Here is a 20190-nt window from a genome sequence, read left to right as displayed (position 1 = left end):
CTTTGTTGAGGTCCATGGTGCTCACCAATCACAGTTAAAGCACTGCATCAAGACAACATTGCAAAAGAAAGTTTAACACGAAGTGCTATGTTGCCTAAATCACCAAATAGTAACAGGCATCAATTTCTTTCTTTTTTATTTTTTTGGTTAATTGTATGAGTGATAGATTGTGGAGCTTTTCTTTATTTCATCTTAGTCAGTGGAGGAGACAAACGAGTACTCGATGACAGTGATTGCTAAGAGACTTAAACCTAACGATGTGTAATACAAACTGGATGGACAGAATTTATCAACTTTAAGAGCAGTAGCATTGTGCCCTCCATATTGCATTATTTAACATGAGTCAAGTTTAACTATTTTTTTTTGGTTCCATAGTTTTGACTTTAGTTTTTCTTCCAATATAATTTAAAAATCAAATAAATTTGAGAGAGCAATCATTACGTGGTCATATTCCTTAAAAATAATGTCGCTTAGACAATGATGTGTGTTTTGCATCTGTAGCCAGAATCAGGCCAATGATCCATTATTCACTCAATTAAGGTCATAACTTGGTTTCATGTTTGATACGGAAATCTCAGCCTTAATTGCGTCATCAACCTAAAAATCTTGTGACTCGGTATGCTTTCAAATTATGTGCTTAGCCTAAATAAACAACTTTACACAGTATTTCTTATAGTAAAAAGTTGGACAGCCAATCTCCTATGCTGAAGTAACTACTACGCTACATAAATGAGGCCACTCCCCCACCCAAAGTAATCCTCATAATATAGTACAATGTGATTCTTTATGGGATCTAAATACGACCTTTAACTAAAGGTTAAAATCTTTGTAAGAGAAAAGTGTACGTTTAGTTTAGTGTCTAACTATGTTTTTATTTTTAAAAGAAGATACTTGTAAGAAATAAAAAAAAAAGTGTTTGAATACTCTATAATAGTCGTAGAAAATGATCTGAAACTAAGGGCTTGGAATATATATATATATATATTAATTATGAGAGAGAAAATATCTTATATGAGAATAAAATAATTAAATATAAATCATATAACCATAAATGAAGGATTAAAATTTAATGTTAAAAACTCACATAATTTTTTTAGTAGTCATATGACATTAAATCTTAACATTTCATGTTTAATTATACAGTCTAATTTTAATTCTCTCTTTTTATATATATTACCATCTTATGTTAGACACACATAATTCTACGTGAAAATCACGTGATTTTATAGGATTCCTAGACATAAATCTCTTATCTCTTAATATCAAATTCTCATGGTTAAATTGCTAATGTCTTTCACACATGGCTGATTAATTAATAAAGTAAAAAAAAAAAGTAAGGTAGAAAGCATTGACAAGTCCACAAAAGACGGAACTTATAAATAATGGCTTATAGCTTTACCATTATTGGATTGGAACAAGGCCTAAACCAATATATTTGAAGTGCTAACTGCCAAATTTTAGGTTGATTGGAACAAAAGTTTGTATTATTGGATTGAAACTATGGGTGGTTTGGGTGAGAAAATGACAAAAGTAGTCATTCATGTTTTTTCTATCTACTTATTACTAAATATGGTTGAAAAGGAGAATGTGACATAAGAAACTAACAAAAATTAAGTGATATTCCCTATTCCCTAATGGTATTGATTATCTTTGGAGGGCAAAGCTTTTGCCCCTTTGTCTTATGCGATCACCATTTAAACACAGTCCAGTTGAAATGAGCTTTACCATTAAGATTTTAAGTGGCGTGATTTTGGGATGTCCCATGTGAGTTTGTGATTGACGTTGTTAACATCTAGTAATAATGGTTGTTTGCTTCTAAGCCTATTCCAAGAAGTATAAGAAATGTCACCAAATTTGCACAAAAAAGTAAATGGACTTATTAGTAAACTTTGAAGGTAAATAGATATGCACAATCTAAGGATAAGCATGCTAGTGATTATTATTAAGAATCCTCTGCACCGAGGAATGAGTGTAGAAGGGAAAGTAACTCTGAGAGCTATCTTGTGAAAAGGAAGTTCCTTTGTCCTTTTAAATCCCAATTATTCTTATCTCATAGTATCACATACATCTGTCAAGACTTCATTGGGCAGTGAATTAGAATATTCTTTAGTACAAACACATCATTGGTTGAGCCAAACTTAAAATGATGTCCCATGTTCGGAGCCAGACTCCTTTAAGCTTAAAAGAAGAAAAAGAAATCTGAGTACTAGGGAAAGAGAGTAACCAACCACTTCTTACGAATCAATTGAATTTGTGGTTTAACTTTGTGGATACCCACTAGTTTTATCTGAAAAAAGGGGTGTCATTTTGTCTGGCCGCTAAGTCCATTTCTTCATATTTCTACAGTATCAAATTCCTGCTTTTCATCATACCATACCATACCATACCATACCCGCCAATGCTTGACACATCTTGCAAAATGCGAATTTCTATTTGAGTAGTTTCGGGCTACCAAATTTAGCACCTTCTTCCTTAGTCAAATAAATTGCTAAAGCTCTTCCACCAACTAATTGAAGTGTTTCTGTGTCAACGCGGAATGTATCACTATCAGCTATACACAGAATATTTGTTGGTTTCTTTGGTTACTCGTTCTAGTCTTTATGCAGACCCGGTATGTTCCCTACGCATTTTGGGTGGATGAAACTTGACATGTTGAATAGCATTCTCTTCTAGTTCTTGTTCTATTGAAACAAACAAGCAGTGAATCATGTGCGGTAAGTTAATAATAATTTGATACGTTAATATTGCTATTATTTAAGAACATTTATAGATTAAAGATTCTAGACTTTTTTGGAGTGAACAAAACTTACTATGCACGATTTCGTCACTGCTAGGTAGTTTAAATTCTGCCTGCCAATTTGGTTAAGTTTTTTATTTATTTATTTTTCATAAGTTTTTGTTTTTTCAATTTTAGTTTCTTTAAGATTTTAATTTTTTTCATTTTTAGTTCTTGCTTTAAAGACTAAAATTGAAAAAATATAAATTTACAAAACTAAAAAAGAAAAAAAATTATAAAAATCAAAATTAAAAAAGTATAAACTTAATTATAGGGACTAAATTCATTTTTTTAATCCTGAATCAGGTATGAGAAATTTACATTAATTCATGCATTATGTTTAATTAACTAAATCAGACCATCTATATGAAGTAAATTCATATTTAAACCTTCATAAAATGATTTTTGTTAAAGCTATATTACAATATAGTTGGACAATGAAATTATTACTCAAAATTGCCTATAACAAGATCATTTAAGTGATTATTTTTCATATCTAAAGGGATTTTAAATTCAAGCTAGTTGGCGATTATTCGAATTATTGGGATCTCGTGTTATTGTGGATCTTATCTTCTTAATTCATAAGAGACTAGTTTGAGTTGAGACTTTGCTGAACACAAGCTTCCAATTCGAAAAAGGTAAGAAACCTATAAAGCAAGTTCTTTGAAGATTTGCTTTAATAGGGAAATTCATGCAAGTTGATGATATTGATGATCATCTCAAATTTTCAAGTTACTAGTCTCGTTTAAGTATGTTCTTTTTTAATTTAATTTTTGTGTATTGTTAGCATACTTTTTTATACTGTTAACTAATTAGAAATCATAGATATAATTTTTTAAAATAATCATTATAAAAATTAATAAATTTACTGTATATAACAAATCTTAATTAAATAACAATATAAAACTTTTTCATTGTGAATTTAAATCTTTTCAATTATCAACAATTCAAAAATTGTTTTTAATAAAACTTTTAGGACCAACAAGGGGAACTTAAAAAGTATAATTTTACCTTTCACATAACATGCATAAAATGAAAAATATGAAATACTTGGATACTATTACCTCGAAGCTCTGTTTGCCAGAATCGATTTCTTCAACAGAAAAAAATGGGGATGAAAAAAAAAATCTTTTGGGATGTTTCATGGAATAAATATTAGAAAAATATACTTCAAAATGTGACAACCGCAGCCAATAACTCTGCGGCTGTGTCCTCATTGCCGGTCTTCCTCTTCTGTTCTGCCGCTGAAGATCAATTTCAGTGTTCAATTTCTCACTTGACTATATTATTTCCTCTTTACGTCCTCTTAATACTAAATGTTTTAATTGAGAAGTGGATATTTGATTAAAGAAAACAATATGTTTTTATTCTTTGTAGTTTGACTCAAATGTAGTAAGGTCCTTGTATTTTTTATATCGATGATTTTCATCATCGAAATTTAAAACATGTAAATTTAATCTCTCTTAATTTTAAAAGACATAAACAACTTTTAAAGAAGTAGGATTAAATCCACATATTTAAACTTTAAGGGTCAAATTCATAAAAAGTACTGAAACTTTGAAAATAGTGACTATGACAAGGTTAATAAGGCCATTGCCTTGGAACCCTTCCAAGCTTTTAGTTCATAATAATTGAAAAAAGAAAATAAATTATATTAATTTTGAAAGTTTTGATAAATATTAATTTGATATTAATGATCTTAAATTATTTCGTGAAACAAATATAATAAAAAAGTACTAAAAAATCAATATTTTATTAGAAATGTTAAATTATATTTTAAAAATTAATTCATTTTACATGTAATGTTTACATAATATTATTAATAATACTAATAATTATTGTCACTCTCAAAAGAAATATTTATTTTTTGAAATTAACTTAAGATAAATTATATTGTAAAGATATTGATTAAATGAATTATTATTGAATGAGATGTTTAAATTGTTTAATAATTGATTTTTAATTAATAATTTTTCAAATATAAAATTTGTCACAGGACTAAAAAATTCTAGACATAGTGATGGAACCTTCAATATACTTGACCGAAAGTATAGGAACTAAGTCATTGAAATCATTTTTTTTCCTTGATTAAATATCCTCAATCAAGAAAGGAATGAACTCCTCTGAATCAATACCTCACTATCGAATCCAATTCACAATCCATTTTAATTTTTAAAGGATTTATAGTTTTACACTAATGATAACAATTAACAAAGTTACAGTTCTAACTATTTGTAACAAAGTTAACCAATTTGTACATCCCTTCATCACTAGTAGCTCAGCTAATTTGTACACGTCAGCATAACTAGCCAGCTTAGCTTAAGCCACTTCCATACCCATTGTAGGAAGTTTCCTTCTTGCTTGCTTTTCTTTTTGTCAAACTTCTCATTTTGATTAATTTCTCTGCATCATCTACCTTCTCTATATGATTTGTATTAGTATCTCTCTTTAATTAAGAAACCGGACTGGACTAGTTCAATCGAACAACCGGTGAAGTGGTAAACTAGTGCCATAACACTATGGATCACATACTCCATATTTGCATACATAGGGGCACGTATCAATCAACAAACTTTTGCTCTTTATTTTGCGCAGGGTAACAGGGTGCATAGGATGGAAATTATAAATTCTGTTGGGAGGACCATGGTTACACAGAATTAGCATGTAATAGCAAATATTATTATTACTTTAAAGTCTGTTTAGGAGAGGTATGGTCCAGAGGGAAGACTATTTGTTTAGTGTATGTGTATCTACATACTGTTATTACTTACCACTAACCACAAGCTTGAACCTTTTTCTTCATCCTTAATGATATTTTCTTTGCTGATAAAAAAAAAAAAGTGTTAAATTTGACTTATAGTTGGTCATGATGTGAGTGGAGTTGGAGTATCTTTGAGTATGTGAGAAATTTTCAATTATCAAATTACTTCATTTTAAAGAGTTCCATGTTAGAGAAGAGGATAGGGAGTAACACAAGTACAAGAAGAAGATATGGTAATGAAGAAATGGAAGATGAAGAAGAATAGGTTTACAATAGTGGCGAAAGCAAAAATAAGGAAGAGATGACTGACCTTAGAGATGCAGACGATGATGATAGCTATTATTAGCATTGTATTTGATTTTGAGTATTTGGTTGCTCCAAGTTTTTTGCTGATAAAATTACGTTTCGGTTAGCCTTTTTAGAATGTAAAAGAGGTGAGGAAGAAATTTGAGGGTGCAGGAAGAAAGAGCCCATCATATTTTAGCATTTACAGCGTGCATGTTCTGGGTTATATGAAGGCCCAATTTCATTTATGAAGAATGTTTGGAACAATATCGTTAGGCTTTGTAATGATGTAAATTGAATAGGTTTGCAGGTAATGGAACATTCAAACCTGAACTCACGTGGAATTCGTACGTATCAATGAAACCACCTTGGATACTGAATTAAGCATAAACGTTAGTGCGTTGTGGGCGTGACGGTCTCACAGGTTTTCTGGCCACGTTATTGGCTTCTTTGTGATCAAGGCTGAACAGAGAAATAGGTTGTGAACTGGTGATTTATCTTTTTAATTTATAAAAAATGAACATTCGACTGGGATAAAATATAACTAGGACATCCCTTACCACGTAAGTGAACAATGGAGCATTAAAGATTTGAAAATAACTAATTATGTTTAAAAATGAAATAATTCATTTATATTTTATTGGTTTAATTAAGTTTCTAATTTACCTTTTAAGTTGAAAATAAGTCGAAATTTTGTTGTTTTAATTATTTTTTTTATCTCTCAAAAGCTTATAAATTTTTATTTTGTTCCACATTTTTTTAAATGACTCAATCATAAACATTTTGCTTCTAAATGTTTTTCTTTTGTTTATTTTTTCCATATATTTTCTTACATATAAAATTTTTTTAATTTAATTCAACATATTTAGAGTGATCAAAAGGATAGCTCATCAGATAAAAAGTTTTCATTTATTCCTTCTAAATATCATGAATTGGACTTTTTTTTATTCAGAAAAAAGAGGATAGTTTATGATATTTAAAAACAATAATTGAGAAGTGAAAACAATAGATAAATTATTTGGTAAATATTTTTTTTATGAATGTCTGAAATAGAAAAAATAAGGAATTAAGTAGGAAAATCATGATTTTCTTAGAAAATATAAAATTAATTAACTTAATTCTATTTCATTAATTTACCAATTAACAATGTGAGAAAATTTGGTACTTATTCTCTAATAAAATTATGATTTGATTAAATTAGTGAAAATCAATCTTTCATATTATAAATCTAAAGCTTAATCCTTAAATGTCAGAAAATTTTATATTGCACTCTCCTTTTCTAACTGACAATTAACGTCACTATTATTTAATACTTATTTTTGTTATTTTAAAAGATTTTAAGCAGTAAAAATATTTTTTAAATTATGATTTTTTTATGTTAAGATTTTTTTTCTTCAAATATGACTTTATTCAATTTTAAAAAATTATATTAAAATGTCAACAACTTAAGTTTTTAAATCATTTAAAAAAATACTCCTTTTCTACTTAATCTTGACTACTTTACATATTTATCTTATATTTTTAATATTTTTTAATTGTGTTTTTAAAATATATTTTTTTTAAAAAAAACACCTTTGCAACTTATAATTTTTAAATAGTAAATAGTTTTTCTTTATCATCTCTTTTTTGTTTCTTGGTGTTTTATCGAATTAGTTTTGTTTCTTAGTGTAGGTGTAGTGGTGTACTAATATCCAAACACATCCGATCAATATCCAATAGTCATCCACCAAGAAGAAAACCGATATCCAAACATTATATTTTACATTTAACTAGTTAGGATTGAGCTGAATAAGATTACACTATCCACAATAATTAAAGATCTCATTTTCATTTTCAATTTGGTATTTGTATAGGCATACTTGTGATAATATTAGAATAACCCAAATTGGCCGAGGCATTGATTTGGTAAAGTCCTTTTGAAGACTCTAGATTCAAACAACTAATAAAGTTTGTTCGGAATCATATGACTAATTGTTATTGGAACGAATGACTAATATATATATATATATTTCATTACCTAAATATATCTAGAAGAATAATTATAAGTTCTTAAATATGTGTTTAATTTGAAAAATGCTCTAAAAACACACACATGTACACTTGCACACTTAGTAATTAGTCGTTGCTTTGTTGACATTATAGAGTAAAGCTAGAATACAATACAATGTGTTGAGGGGGGGCAATGGGCGCACATTCCGGTTTCCATGTTGGGGTGGTGATGGTGATGCCAAGCATCTGAGTGACAAGTTCATGGAGAGAAGGGAATGTTATGTTACTGTGAAATTTTATTTGTATTATGTGGTCCTCACAGACAGCACAGGTTGGAACAAGATGGAAGCGCCACGCGTAAGTGTGGTTATCACAAAAATGAAGAATTTGGATTAAAGGTGCGATAGGAACGGGATGCCATACCCCCAAAGCCAAAGGAATCACGTGTTACTACCACCCAAACTCAATCAACTCCTTTCCTGTTTTTAGATAACTCCCCCACTCCTTCGACCCCACCAAAGATCATCATCAATTTCCCTTGCTTTCTTCTTCCTCAAACAAACTCTTCTTTTGCATCATATCTTAGGATTCCTACTTCTAGGTGCTATTAGTATAGACTATTTAGGTAAGACTAAGTTTCTTAACTAGAAACTAGAACATTTCTTTTTTAATACCTTCAGTTCTATCATATTTTATCCGGTTTTATCAATAAAGATTTATTTAATTTGTAAAAGTCAAATGTTGATATATCATAAAAACGTGATTTTAAATTTCATTATTGATGTGAGAATCTTTGTTAACCACTTACTACTCTTATATCTGTAAGTACTTCTACAAATACTTAATGAGTCTAATAAAAATATGATCCAACTTACTTATTTTTTTATATTTAATAGGAACTTTTAATTTTTTATATTTTTTAAAAAATTGGTCTATAGAACACCTGTTGGCCCCTCGGCATGCTATGGATTGAGTAGAAGTAGAAAATTTTTAACCTAATCCAACTCAAAAAAGATGAGCCAACCAACTAGGTTAAACTAGGCCAAATTGACAACTCTAATCCACATATTCAATATATAGGAAACAATAACTAAAGAGTTAACGTTTTAGACATTAATTTCTTATACGCTTAAATTTTATTAAAATGGACGAAGTGAAATAAATAAATAAAATGTTTGACAGAAGTTATTGAAAAAGAAAAGTAAGAATTGAGTAGCTCAGGCATCAGATGTTCCCATGCCCGGCGGCGGAACTGCCGGAGATAACCCATGCCCTGTCCATAAAGGGGGACCAATATTTTTGTTGATGAGACGAATTAAAAATTTAGTTCTTAAATCGGAAAAAAATAAAATAAAATAAATGCCCTGGCTATCTGGTAGTACCAAATTGTACATCTCATTTTTTTTTGTTTCTACATATTTTTATACCTTATTCGTAGTTAAATGTTGTTAAAAATATTATCTAAATCCAGTAATCAGTCGATACATAGCCGGTAGCTATGAACAAAAAACGTTAATCAATTTTTTGAATGATAACTTTGTGGAATAATTCGCATATATGGTGTTTTAAAATTTATATAAAATTGTCAATAAAGTTGATCTAAATGTTAAGAAATAAATTTATATTCTAAAATAAAATTGATTTGATTTTCGTTGTTGATAAGAAAATCTTACTGATAAGTAATTAATATATATCTCTATAAATGCTCTTTAAAGGTCCAGACCCCCTGATGCTGGTAATTTCTTGGAATACAAATCATTTAAATTTTTTGAAATAAAAAAAATTATATAAAATTTAAGATATGTAAGAAGCATTAAAAAAATAATACTACTATGATGCATTAAAATGTGTAATCTATAAATAAATACTACCGTAGTAAATTGATATGATGGCATTAAAATGTGCAATCTAGCTATAAATAATAAATAGGGTAATAAATTGATATGATGCATTAAATGGTTTTAATTAAGAAGGGTTGCGATGTATCATAAGGCGAAGTTTCAACTTGATACGTAGCATTACTGGAAGACAAAAATGGCATTAACTTCAAGGCAAGGGCGAGTGCTAAAAGGAAGGGCTCTGCTTCTGCTGTGGCTCTCTATGGCAGTAAGTGGTGGGCTGGGAAAGTCAGAGATGAAATGACATTCAAAAGAAATCAATGCTTAACAGACATGATTTTGACGTTTCAGATTCTGATTGTCAGAATGACAAACATCAATATAAATAATATATAATACTCCTTCCTATACTATCAAAATTTATAAAATTAAAAAGTATATAGTATATATAGAACCATACACCCTAATATTCTCATTTCTTATAACAAGCTCAAAGTCTAGCTTGTTTAGTTCACTCTCACTCTCCACCCCTAGCTAGCTAATAAGCTACCTTTCTTTTCATTTCATTGAAATAAAATGTACTATAATTTTGTAATTTTCTTATATATATCCATCAGCAGTAGGGTCTATAATAAGAACTCTTATAAAAGAAACTCTATGGTTGTGAATCTTTTTCCTAATATACCCATAGAATCTATAAGATGCTAGCTCGTAGAACGTTATTATCCTATGAAACATGTTTCTTTTGTTCCCGCCAATGAGATTAATTTCCTCGAACTTATAGTTAACTTTTTCACAACTTTTATTTGTACAAGTTTTGGCGATATTTGTAAGCCATCAATGGCGATCATCATTTTGTGATATCTGTTTTTTCTTTTGTCCGCGAGTAGTTTGTTAATGGGAGGACAACACACAAGCTGGTCAATGCTCAATACTCAATAGTAATAAAAGTTCTAACCAATTTTTTGAAGCAACCTGCAAAAGTAGCTAGCTGCTTCATTTTTAGTGCTTTCATGGAGATTCCTGTGTGTTGAGATGGGGATGCCATAATGCCAAAATTGTGGTCCAAAAATTCCTTTTCGAAAAGGCCTTTGTTAATTTATGAGTTGGGGTGTGCTTGATACAGGACCAAATCTTGTCTTAGATATTTTACTTTGAAAAGTAAAAAAGAAACGTTTATTTTTTGGTCTTTCCCCCGTCCATTTCATAAAACATTATACACACACACCAAAAAAAACAAACTACATTACATATCTAAATTGGAGAAGCGAAAAAAGGAACATAAAGGGTATTTTATTCTCTAACTAAACCCGGCCATTTAAAAACCTAGATTCGTGAACGTTTGATATTTGTTATCCCAATGATGGCAACCGAAAGAAGATGAATTCCACCTTTCTTTTAACATCAGTTGAAATCCAATAAAATCTAAAGAAAATGTATGTGTTTTTTTTATTAATTCTCTAACAGTAATATTTTGTAAAGAAAAAATTCACAACGAATTGAAGCTATTTTTTTAATGCCCAAAACATCAATATTTAATATGTTATTTATTTAATAGGTAAGAGAATTAGATTACATGATTTAAAATATTTTCTTATAATTAATATTCTTAAGTACTGGTATTTTTTGTATGAGATTAATATCTTCATGTATGAAATAATATGGTCAGATTCTCTTTAAGTGGAAACTCTAGGACTTGAGATTTTGCCCTTTGAGCTTAGTTTCTTAAGTGCTATATTGCTAACCTAACTCTACAATCACCTTTTCTTTTGAAACAATCTATACAACTTCCACGAAAAACGAGTACTTTTGGAAATCTTTCAGCAATTCAAAGAAATAATGCTTAATTTCTTGTAGCATCCCATTGCTGAAACTTGCACGTGTAAATTAATAAATAAGCATTCGTAAATTCCGTTATTAAAGAAACTAATAAGCATTATTTTAAGAATTTCCATTAAGATTGCCACTATGAAAATGTCAAATCTCTAACCTTTTGAAGTTACCTTTAGTGATCTTTTATTTAGTTAGTGGGGGATTTAATTAATTATATATGAGATTCTGGGTAAATGAAAATATGTCAAGTTTGAAGCATATTTTTTCATGAAAAATGTTACTCATGCCCTTTTGAACATATTCTTTATTATTTTAATTCTAGTGGTAAAAGTAACTTCTCATAATAGTTAACTATACAGTACCATATTTGCGACCTAAATTCATCAAATTGGGAGGACAAATACCCACTTAATTATATTTGAGAGTGCCATAGTCACATGTTATGTAAGTTAATTTAACCAAGTTGGTTTTATTATATGCTACTATACGCCGTTCAGGAAAGAAATCTGTGAGATAGTATATGTAAGTAGTTGTATGTACTAAGTTGCATGTGATATTTATTAGTGATTAATGATTGACATTAATATTTGATCTTTTGTTCCAAGACGACTCAACATACTTGAAATTGATTTTCAATTCTAGAATTTATTTCACAAAATCACCAAGACATTATGAATAGGTGGACAGATCGACAACCTCAGGTTCAACTTCGCATAATAGTTAACTATATATATATATATATATACACACACACACATAAGAAACATATAATTAATTTTTCAATACTAATAAAATAAATGCTTATAAAAAATACTAATAAAAATTTAAATCAATTAATTTTAATTAATTGATACATAAATTTAAGTTTTATTCAAAGAATACTGTAGGATTAAAGATGACTTATGTATTTAATGACACTAAATTAATAATTTCTAATCCTAACCAATGATTTTTTTCTGCACAAATAACCGTTTATCATGCAAAAATTGTTCCTATAACTAATTATTCAAGTTTGAATGCATCCATTTATATGAAAAATGAGTACCTCGTTAACATAAATTTCACGATAAAATCATGGTTTAAAAGAAATTTAATAATTAATGCATCAATTTGATAATGAATTTATGTTATTTATAAATTCGGATAAAAAATACACTTAAAGATTTTCTTATAGAGAAACAAAAGGTGGGTATAGTATGTATTGAATATATATTTGCTATAATTATCTACTATATGAATTTTTTAACAAAACGTTATCTCGTTATCTTTTCTTCAATATTTTTCTCGCGATAAAAAATACATAATATAGTTTGCTCCAAATATAGTTTTTATGGTTTGACATTGTAACATTTTCGGACTTTATTCTCGTTATTAGTACGTATCACCCAAAAAAGATAAGGATAATTGTTCTCGCGATCGAGCTTAAAACAGTAGCATACATGTTTTATCTTGATCTCAATCAGGTAGAAGATAGAACTTATTGTAAGATAACAAGGAAAACTAGCATTCTTGCTTCAAATTAAGTGAAAACATCCATTGAACAAGTAGTAAGTAGTAACAAGTACACTAACGAAGAAAATGAGATGATTGTCCTTAAAACTCATTATAGGTCAGGACATTGTTTACTTGACAGACTCAAATGAAACTCATGATCAAGTCCTGTGATATGATGAAGATAGCCTTCATTTATTCAATAGCGCAGCCCTTGGCATTAAATGCTTTTCAGAAACCTGAAATAAAATATCAACTAATCAGCCAAAGTTGTGTACCAAAGATCCTATAATATTTACGTTCTGTGCAATATAATAAATGATCAGGGTTTAATAAATATTGAAAGTACGTATTATTTTTTATAACTTTTCTTTTTATGGAGATAGTTTCTTCTTTTAAGATTTACTCCTTTACCTTTCCTGAACCTCCGGTTAAACATTTAATGTTATATTAAAAAGTAATACTCAATTCTCTTGATTGATACTATTTTTTTCTAATTTTTTTTGGATGAGGTGTTTATTATTTTTAATTGAAAGAACAGAAAAGGAACAAGGGTTTGATTCCCTAGCTATGATACATATAATCAAATCAATGTTGACTGAGGGAGATCATAATTATTATCTCTTAATATAAGTGATATGAAGAGAAATAATTGTGCTTTAATTAATACTTACATTATCCATCTTAGCTTGGTTGTTACTCTCCAACATCAGCCCGAAATGAATATGGGGAAAATGAGCCCACTAAAAAAGAAACAATAAGTTATTATGTTTTTCTCAAGATGATTATGATTATATACATAATTAAATAGGTAAAATATTTGCAGTAATTTTGATCTGGTCCTTACGTTTTTTGCAGCTGTACTGAAAGCTTCTCTGTGACTGATATCAGGATTATTGGCTTTGATCCTCTGAATCTCTTCCCTGCGTAAGAACAAAGACGTTTCAAAGCTGCTTTATGCACCAATTACATCGAATATATATGTAGTAAAATTATTTGTAAAGCATTAAGTTACTTTATAAACTGGTTATAAGCAGAAGGTACGCGCTGCCTCTTCTCGGGAGCTGGAAAAGAGAAAAACAACTCATGATCAGATCAATATTGTAGATAACAACATGGATTATATTTAAAAAATAAAAAAAAGAAAAGAAACTAGCTATATAGTATATGTGGTTATGATGAATTTGAGATTGGATATTAAACAGGAAAAAGGCAAATATATACTCACGCCTGTTCACAACCCTTTCCTCAGTTACATGAGTGGTGGGTGCACGCATTGCAATCCTATTGTTGCATTTCGACGTGGAGCCAGTGTCAATCCTGTACTCTGGATTGCACTGCCCAGGTCCCTGAAAATTAAAATGTTAATTAGCTAGGACTAGGAGCATCAACACTTAGCCATGCCAATATATAATAAAGTGGACGTACCATGATGACTTATTAGCTTTCTCAAAATATAAAGAAAATGAAGAACTCTTGACTTTTTACTTATTAAATGTTTTTTTAAAACCTTTTTTTCGTTTATGTTTGACAAATTAATTTGAAACCATCTATATCGAAATATATTATAATCATAACTTTACATTAAAACATTTTTATATTAGAAAGTTTGAAAATTAATTTTCCAATGTAATAACAAAACTGGGACCAGGTAGTTTGCATGAAATAAAATAGGGTGAATAAATAAATAAATAACTGACTAGGTATCTCTGGCAGCAGCAAATGTGGGTTAACTGTGATTCAGACCAGAAGAAATAATGATGGCTTTCTCATAGAGAGAAACGAAAGTGACTTTAATATCACTGAGCAGTTAGACAGGAAATGCAACTAATCAGATGAATGAAGTACTTGCAGAAAAACCCAGAATTTAGGGATTTACACCAAGATACCATTTTTAAAAAAAAATTAAGAAATTGAGTCATCTGATCCGCAGGGGTGTGCTTGCCTTGGAGAGGACAAGGATCTTGAAAAGAAATCATTAAACCTAGCTAAGGGCTAACATATATACTTCCCACTTATACATACATGTCAATCAAATCAATCCTCAAGGTATATAAATATAATCTCGAAGAGAGAGATGCTGTATATTATTTTCAGCTGCTTGATGGGTTAGGACAGGCCCTGACGCCTCTACTAAAAGTGAAAATAGAAAAAGGAATAGGTTTTGCTTATGGCGGCTGCAGGTAGCTAGGGTTTAATTTTCAGTACTCTTTCTCAGGTAGAAATAACAGACATGCTTGCTTTGAAATACTCGATTTAGCACACAGAACCTACCAGAGAGAGAAGAGAGCCTTCGATTTTCTCAAAATGAATAACTACCAGAAACCCTACCCTAGGATCCAGAAATCAAAGACCCTATTTTATTTATTAATTTATTTATTGCGGTACATACTTTTCTTTTAGTTAGTAGTTCTGAGTATTTATCATAATTAAGTAGTAATTAGTTGAACCTCACCTGAACATCTTGCCATGACAGTGACTGAAACGCGGCGGCCATGTTCACGGACCATAGATTGGTGCAGTGCCCACATCGAACGGTCACAATGTCAAACAGGCTACTGCATGGAACACTCACCTGCACCCATAACAATATTATTCAATCCTTATTCCATTATAAAAGAAGAAAACTCAAAAGAAACCCAGAAAATGAAAATAAAGTTAAATATAACTGGATCATAGTTACATACTAGGGATGGTTTGATCTTGTAAAAGAAAAAAGGGGGAACGGGGAAAATAATAAATTGAAAAAAGTGGGGTTTTGAGGAAAAGGGTGCAGCTTGGTTTTACTTGAAAAGGAAAAAAAAAACTTGTCAACTTGTAAGGTGCTACCATCAAGGGTTTCTTCCTTATGTGTGTTAGAACTGGGAATTCTGAGTAGATTTACATTTTCGTTTTTCCTTTTTACAAACTTGAGAAAGGACCTGGATGTATAGTGCAGAAGCTGAAGTTAAATTAGGTTACAACTTAGAGATGGGATTTCAAAGGGTGGAGAGGACTAGTCCTATCAACACTTTTAACATATAGTGCCTATTTTGGCGTTTTCAAGAGGAAACCATCATATTTCTCAAAACAGCTAGCCAGGACAGTTGGCACAATTAGCCTCAACCGAACTTGCTCAAACGAGAAAGGGAAAACACCGTGTGTATGTGTTTGTGTGTGTGTGTGTAACCATCTTGAGGTCCTCCAGGGTATGACTTTTCTTTGACTGCAAAAGAAGGAGAAAAAAAGGAAAAAAAGAAAAAAAAGTCCAGAGATGGAGACATGACTGTAACAAAAACTAGGAACCCAGAAAGAGAGAATTAAAATAACACACCCACTGGTTCACAAAAGCGCAAACACACACAGACACACACACACACCCAGCGTAGCTTCCTTTTCAGGATCTGATTGAATTCTTTTATCCTTGGATGTAAACAGGTGAAAGAAAACAAAGAGGCAAAAGAAGAAAACAACCAAGTGTGTGTGTGTGTGTGTGTGCTGTACATTAGTTTGACATTTGAAAACAAGCAACATATCATATCAATTAGGTAGCATGCAAGAGCTGAAAATCAGATCTCCCACTAAATTGTAAAAGAGCTTTCAAATCAAAGATACCGCAAGAACAATATTGCAAAAGTTGCAGGGGATGTAGCAGAGTTGCTCAGGCGCAACATCGATGCTGCAGCTCGACATGTCTGATCTCAAGCTTCTGTACTCAAACACAAGAAGGGTGGAAGAAGAAGAAGGGAAAGAGAATTAAGGAGGTAGAAAGATGGATGAAGCTAATTGAACAACTAGTTCTTCTCTCTAGCAATATCTTGGACACCAAAGGTGAAGGCAAGGGCCTTTTAATTATTCTCTCTCTCTCTTAAAACCCTTCTTCTTGGTTAGATACTGAGGTGTGTATGGGAGGTGTATATATATAAGTATATGAGGACAGTAAAAGTTGAGGGAATTAGGGGTTGTTGTAGTATAAATTGAAATAGAGTAGAGAGAGGGAGATGAAGGGCTTGTTTGGAATCCGAAGAATTAAGCAGTGAGGAGTAGAGAGTAGGGTAAGGTAAGGCAATGCGATGAAAAAAGTAGTTTTAGTAGTGCCCACGGCAGTCAGGGAATGCTGGGACCGGGAAAGGAAAAGAAAGTGGTTTTTAGTTCATATTGGAAAACCATCTTCAAGTGGCCAATAATTCTCACAAAAATGAATTTCTTCTACCACCTCTTCAAGTATAGAGAGGAAAAAGACAGAAAGGTTAAAAGAAAATTATTAAATTTAGAGAAAAAAAGTTTTTTATTTTGACAAATAATTTTACATTATTATTATTTAATTATAAATTATTATGTGTATGATAAATTTATTGATTTTTATAATAATTATTTTTAAAATATACCAATAATAAATATATAATTCTTTATACTTTTTCTATTGACAAAGTATTATTAAAAAATAAAATATAAGACTTACTCTAATTAACCCATAAAAGTCTTATAAGTTCATTTCAAAAGTATAAAAAGAGACAAGTTATACGATTCATATATACACCAATTAGAAAATAAGCATTAACTCGTCTTGATCCTGTATCATGTCCACAATCTAATCTTCATCAAGTATAAAGTATGCACTATTGAAATCAAAAGGAAGAACTTGAAATACAATAAATACTATTATGCATAATCCAAATATATCATACCACAACGTGCCAAATAAGATAACAAACATACCACATCTTTTTCTCCTTCCTTAAAATAGAGCTAGATTATTACTTATTTTTAGTAAAAGAGGGCAAAGACATCACAGTACGTTGGAAGAAGGATCCCAAGTCCCAACTATATGTTGACACACTTAATCCAAATATATTATTAGGCATAATGAGTAGACATATTATTAGGAAAAATCACTGAATATCCAAACTGCATAAACATACTGGGTTCTAAATTTGGTTTGTCATCGGACAAGATAAAATATAGGTGATGAATATCTTCCTCGAAGGAGAAGCATAACATATTATATATATATATATATATATATATATATATATATATATATATATATATATATATATATATGAGACAGCCTTTTTCTTTTATAGAAGTTAACTCGAGTTGGGATTCAAAATAAACTGTCAAAATAGAAAGTTAAAAAATAATAATTAAAGAAACATGTAAAATAAGTATAAATAATAGGGTATAAAGAAAATTGAACTGTAATTTATGCACTTCAATTTTAAGTTTAATTAGAGTAACGAGTCTCGTGTGGACCTGGATTTATTATAACTCATTAAACCTATATAAATGAGTTAAATTGCAAGCTCGTGAAAAAAATAAAAAGAAATATTGTAAAATGGGTATGAAAAAACAGACAAAAAAACTAGTATTCTTAAGTTTGATTACATCACCTATTATTTGCAAAATATAAAAAAGATTACTTCAATGTTGCAAAAGTGCTAGATTTTTTTATAAATATCAATTAGGGTAGGTATTTGTTTATAAAAAGAGAAAAGGCAGCAGTCTAGTGAGTCACAAATAAATGTTTAAATATAGAATATAGAATATAAATTTTACTGAACTATAATTGTTATGTCAGATTTTGAGGTGTGGAAAAAAAGGAATTTCCAATACTTAGTTATAATTTAAAATAGTTATCATTTAATATGGAATTTTATAGAATCCACTGCATATCAACTATCAAGTGCATTCAAGTATCAAAAGTTCAAAACACAGCAAAGGTTTTGGCCGCATTACCAAATCTGTACAATATATAATATACCATTATGATAGAATGAGAGTGACCACTCCCATCCTCAGACAAACCTGCAACTCCACAGCGGACGAGGGGGGCGATCCAAAATTTATTAAATAGTAGTATAGTGGTGTGTGACTTTCTTCCATAACTCCAGAGATTTTAACAATAGCTAGCTGTTTTTTGTTTTTTGACTGAATGATAGCTGTTTAAAAGAAAAGAAAACATGACTTTCTTCTTTTTCTTGTTGATCTTCTTTTTAGGAATGATACTGGATTTATTAATTATGCTTGCACTAATGGCTTTTTTCAAGTATACAAGGGAAGCATAAATTATATATTTATATCATAAATTTGTACATTTTTGGTATATATAACAAAAAGAGAGAGAGAAAAGCACAATAAAATGATTGATGTCACACAAATTAACGGACAAAAATAGTATTGTCAAAAGTGTTGAAGTTTATTGTATGAGTAATATATTAATTAAAAAATTCCCATTGTGTGTTTCATACACTCTTCTTGAGCCTTATAATTAGATAGGTGGCACAAATTAGCAATTCATTAGCTCAAAAACAAAAAAAAATGAAATAAAATATGCATCGTAATCACATTTCTGAATTCTGAGAATATTCTGTATGGATTATAGTATGCATCGCACACACATTGGTATTTCTTTCAGCGCATTTTATATTTACTGTACTATCAAGTAAATGTTGCTGTCATTTTGGGTGGTAAAAAGTTAGCTTGGGATGTCTTTAATTTTCTCCTAACGACTTTTTCTCGCAGCTTTTGTTTCCATGGGCAAAACAAATCAATCATAAAACCTCGAAACAGTTACATCAAATGACAGTTGAAACCCTAAGAGCCACTAAAATTGCTATATACATGTACATCACGCTTTTAGCTTTTATTGCTTTTTTGGAAAAAATAAATGAACCTTGTGACTTATACTTGAGACCTAGCTAAAACCGTCTTCATTCCGCAGTTGAATGCTTTATATTAGTAACATTACATGGGTTTAAATTTCTGGACCTAGGATGATCAAACTGATTAGAATTTATCAATTTAAGATGTAGCTTGAAGGTAATTACATCGATAAAATAATTCTTTTCGTTCAGACCAAATTATTGTAAAAGACAAACAAGATATATATAAGAAAAAGTCTTGGGAGATATAAAGGTACTGAAGAAAATGAGAAAGTCACAACATTATTAGGATCTCTTCTTTGTCGATTTAGCCATTTTAATAGCATTGTTCCATTGCCCATTTAGCTCCAGTCCCTTTCCATGTCTGGCGTAATAAATTCTACATAACTCGCTTTGCTTCATCATCACCCTCCTATTGGTATTATTGATAGATGCTATGCTAGCATACATATCTTTTTCATTTTTTTAATGACTTTTCTCATTGACTGTTGGATCGTCTCATGTTAACATGGATCGAACTTTTCATATATACTTGTTGAATCTTACCATGAGATCTGTCAGCAAAAGCACTCC

The 20190-nt window shown here is 30.1% G+C and overlaps 1 protein-coding gene and 1 long non-coding RNA gene across 3 annotated transcripts; both read right to left on the bottom strand.

The window, feature by feature from the left end:
- Positions 1 to 1982: 1982 nt before the first annotated feature.
- LOC114392245 lies at positions 1983 to 6308 on the bottom strand. The gene is made up of 3 exons (XR_003662269.1): positions 6151 to 6308; positions 5848 to 5926; positions 1983 to 2681 (listed from the first exon to the last, which is right to left on the bottom strand). It is a non-coding gene; the product is annotated as an uncharacterized LOC114392245 (long non-coding RNA).
- Positions 6309 to 12944: 6636 nt separating this feature from the next.
- Positions 12945 to 17053, bottom strand: LOC114392590 (axial regulator YABBY 5-like). Of its 2 annotated transcripts, none has more exons than XM_028353778.1 (7): positions 16568 to 17053; positions 15429 to 15548; positions 14202 to 14322; positions 13989 to 14037; positions 13821 to 13896; positions 13648 to 13716; positions 12945 to 13212 (listed from the first exon to the last, which is right to left on the bottom strand). In XM_028353778.1, exons 1-7 carry the CDS (start codon positions 16643 to 16645, stop codon positions 13165 to 13167), a joined length of 561 nt encoding a protein of 186 aa, XP_028209579.1. In that variant the 5' UTR covers positions 16646 to 17053; the 3' UTR covers positions 12945 to 13164. The 2 variants fall into 2 exon arrangements, with proteins under 2 accessions (XP_028209579.1, XP_028209580.1); XM_028353779.1 differs by lacking the exon at positions 16568 to 17053 and adding an exon at positions 15803 to 15967.
- Between the last annotated feature and the right edge of the window lie 3137 nt (positions 17054 to 20190).

Source organism: Glycine soja, chromosome 17, assembly GCF_004193775.1.
Source record: "Glycine soja cultivar W05 chromosome 17, ASM419377v2, whole genome shotgun sequence".
In the NCBI taxonomy this organism is placed as follows: domain Eukaryota; kingdom Viridiplantae; phylum Streptophyta; class Magnoliopsida; order Fabales; family Fabaceae; genus Glycine; species Glycine soja.
The sequence above is the reverse complement of the archived record's forward strand: the minus strand, read 5'-3'. Positions and strand labels throughout refer to the sequence as shown.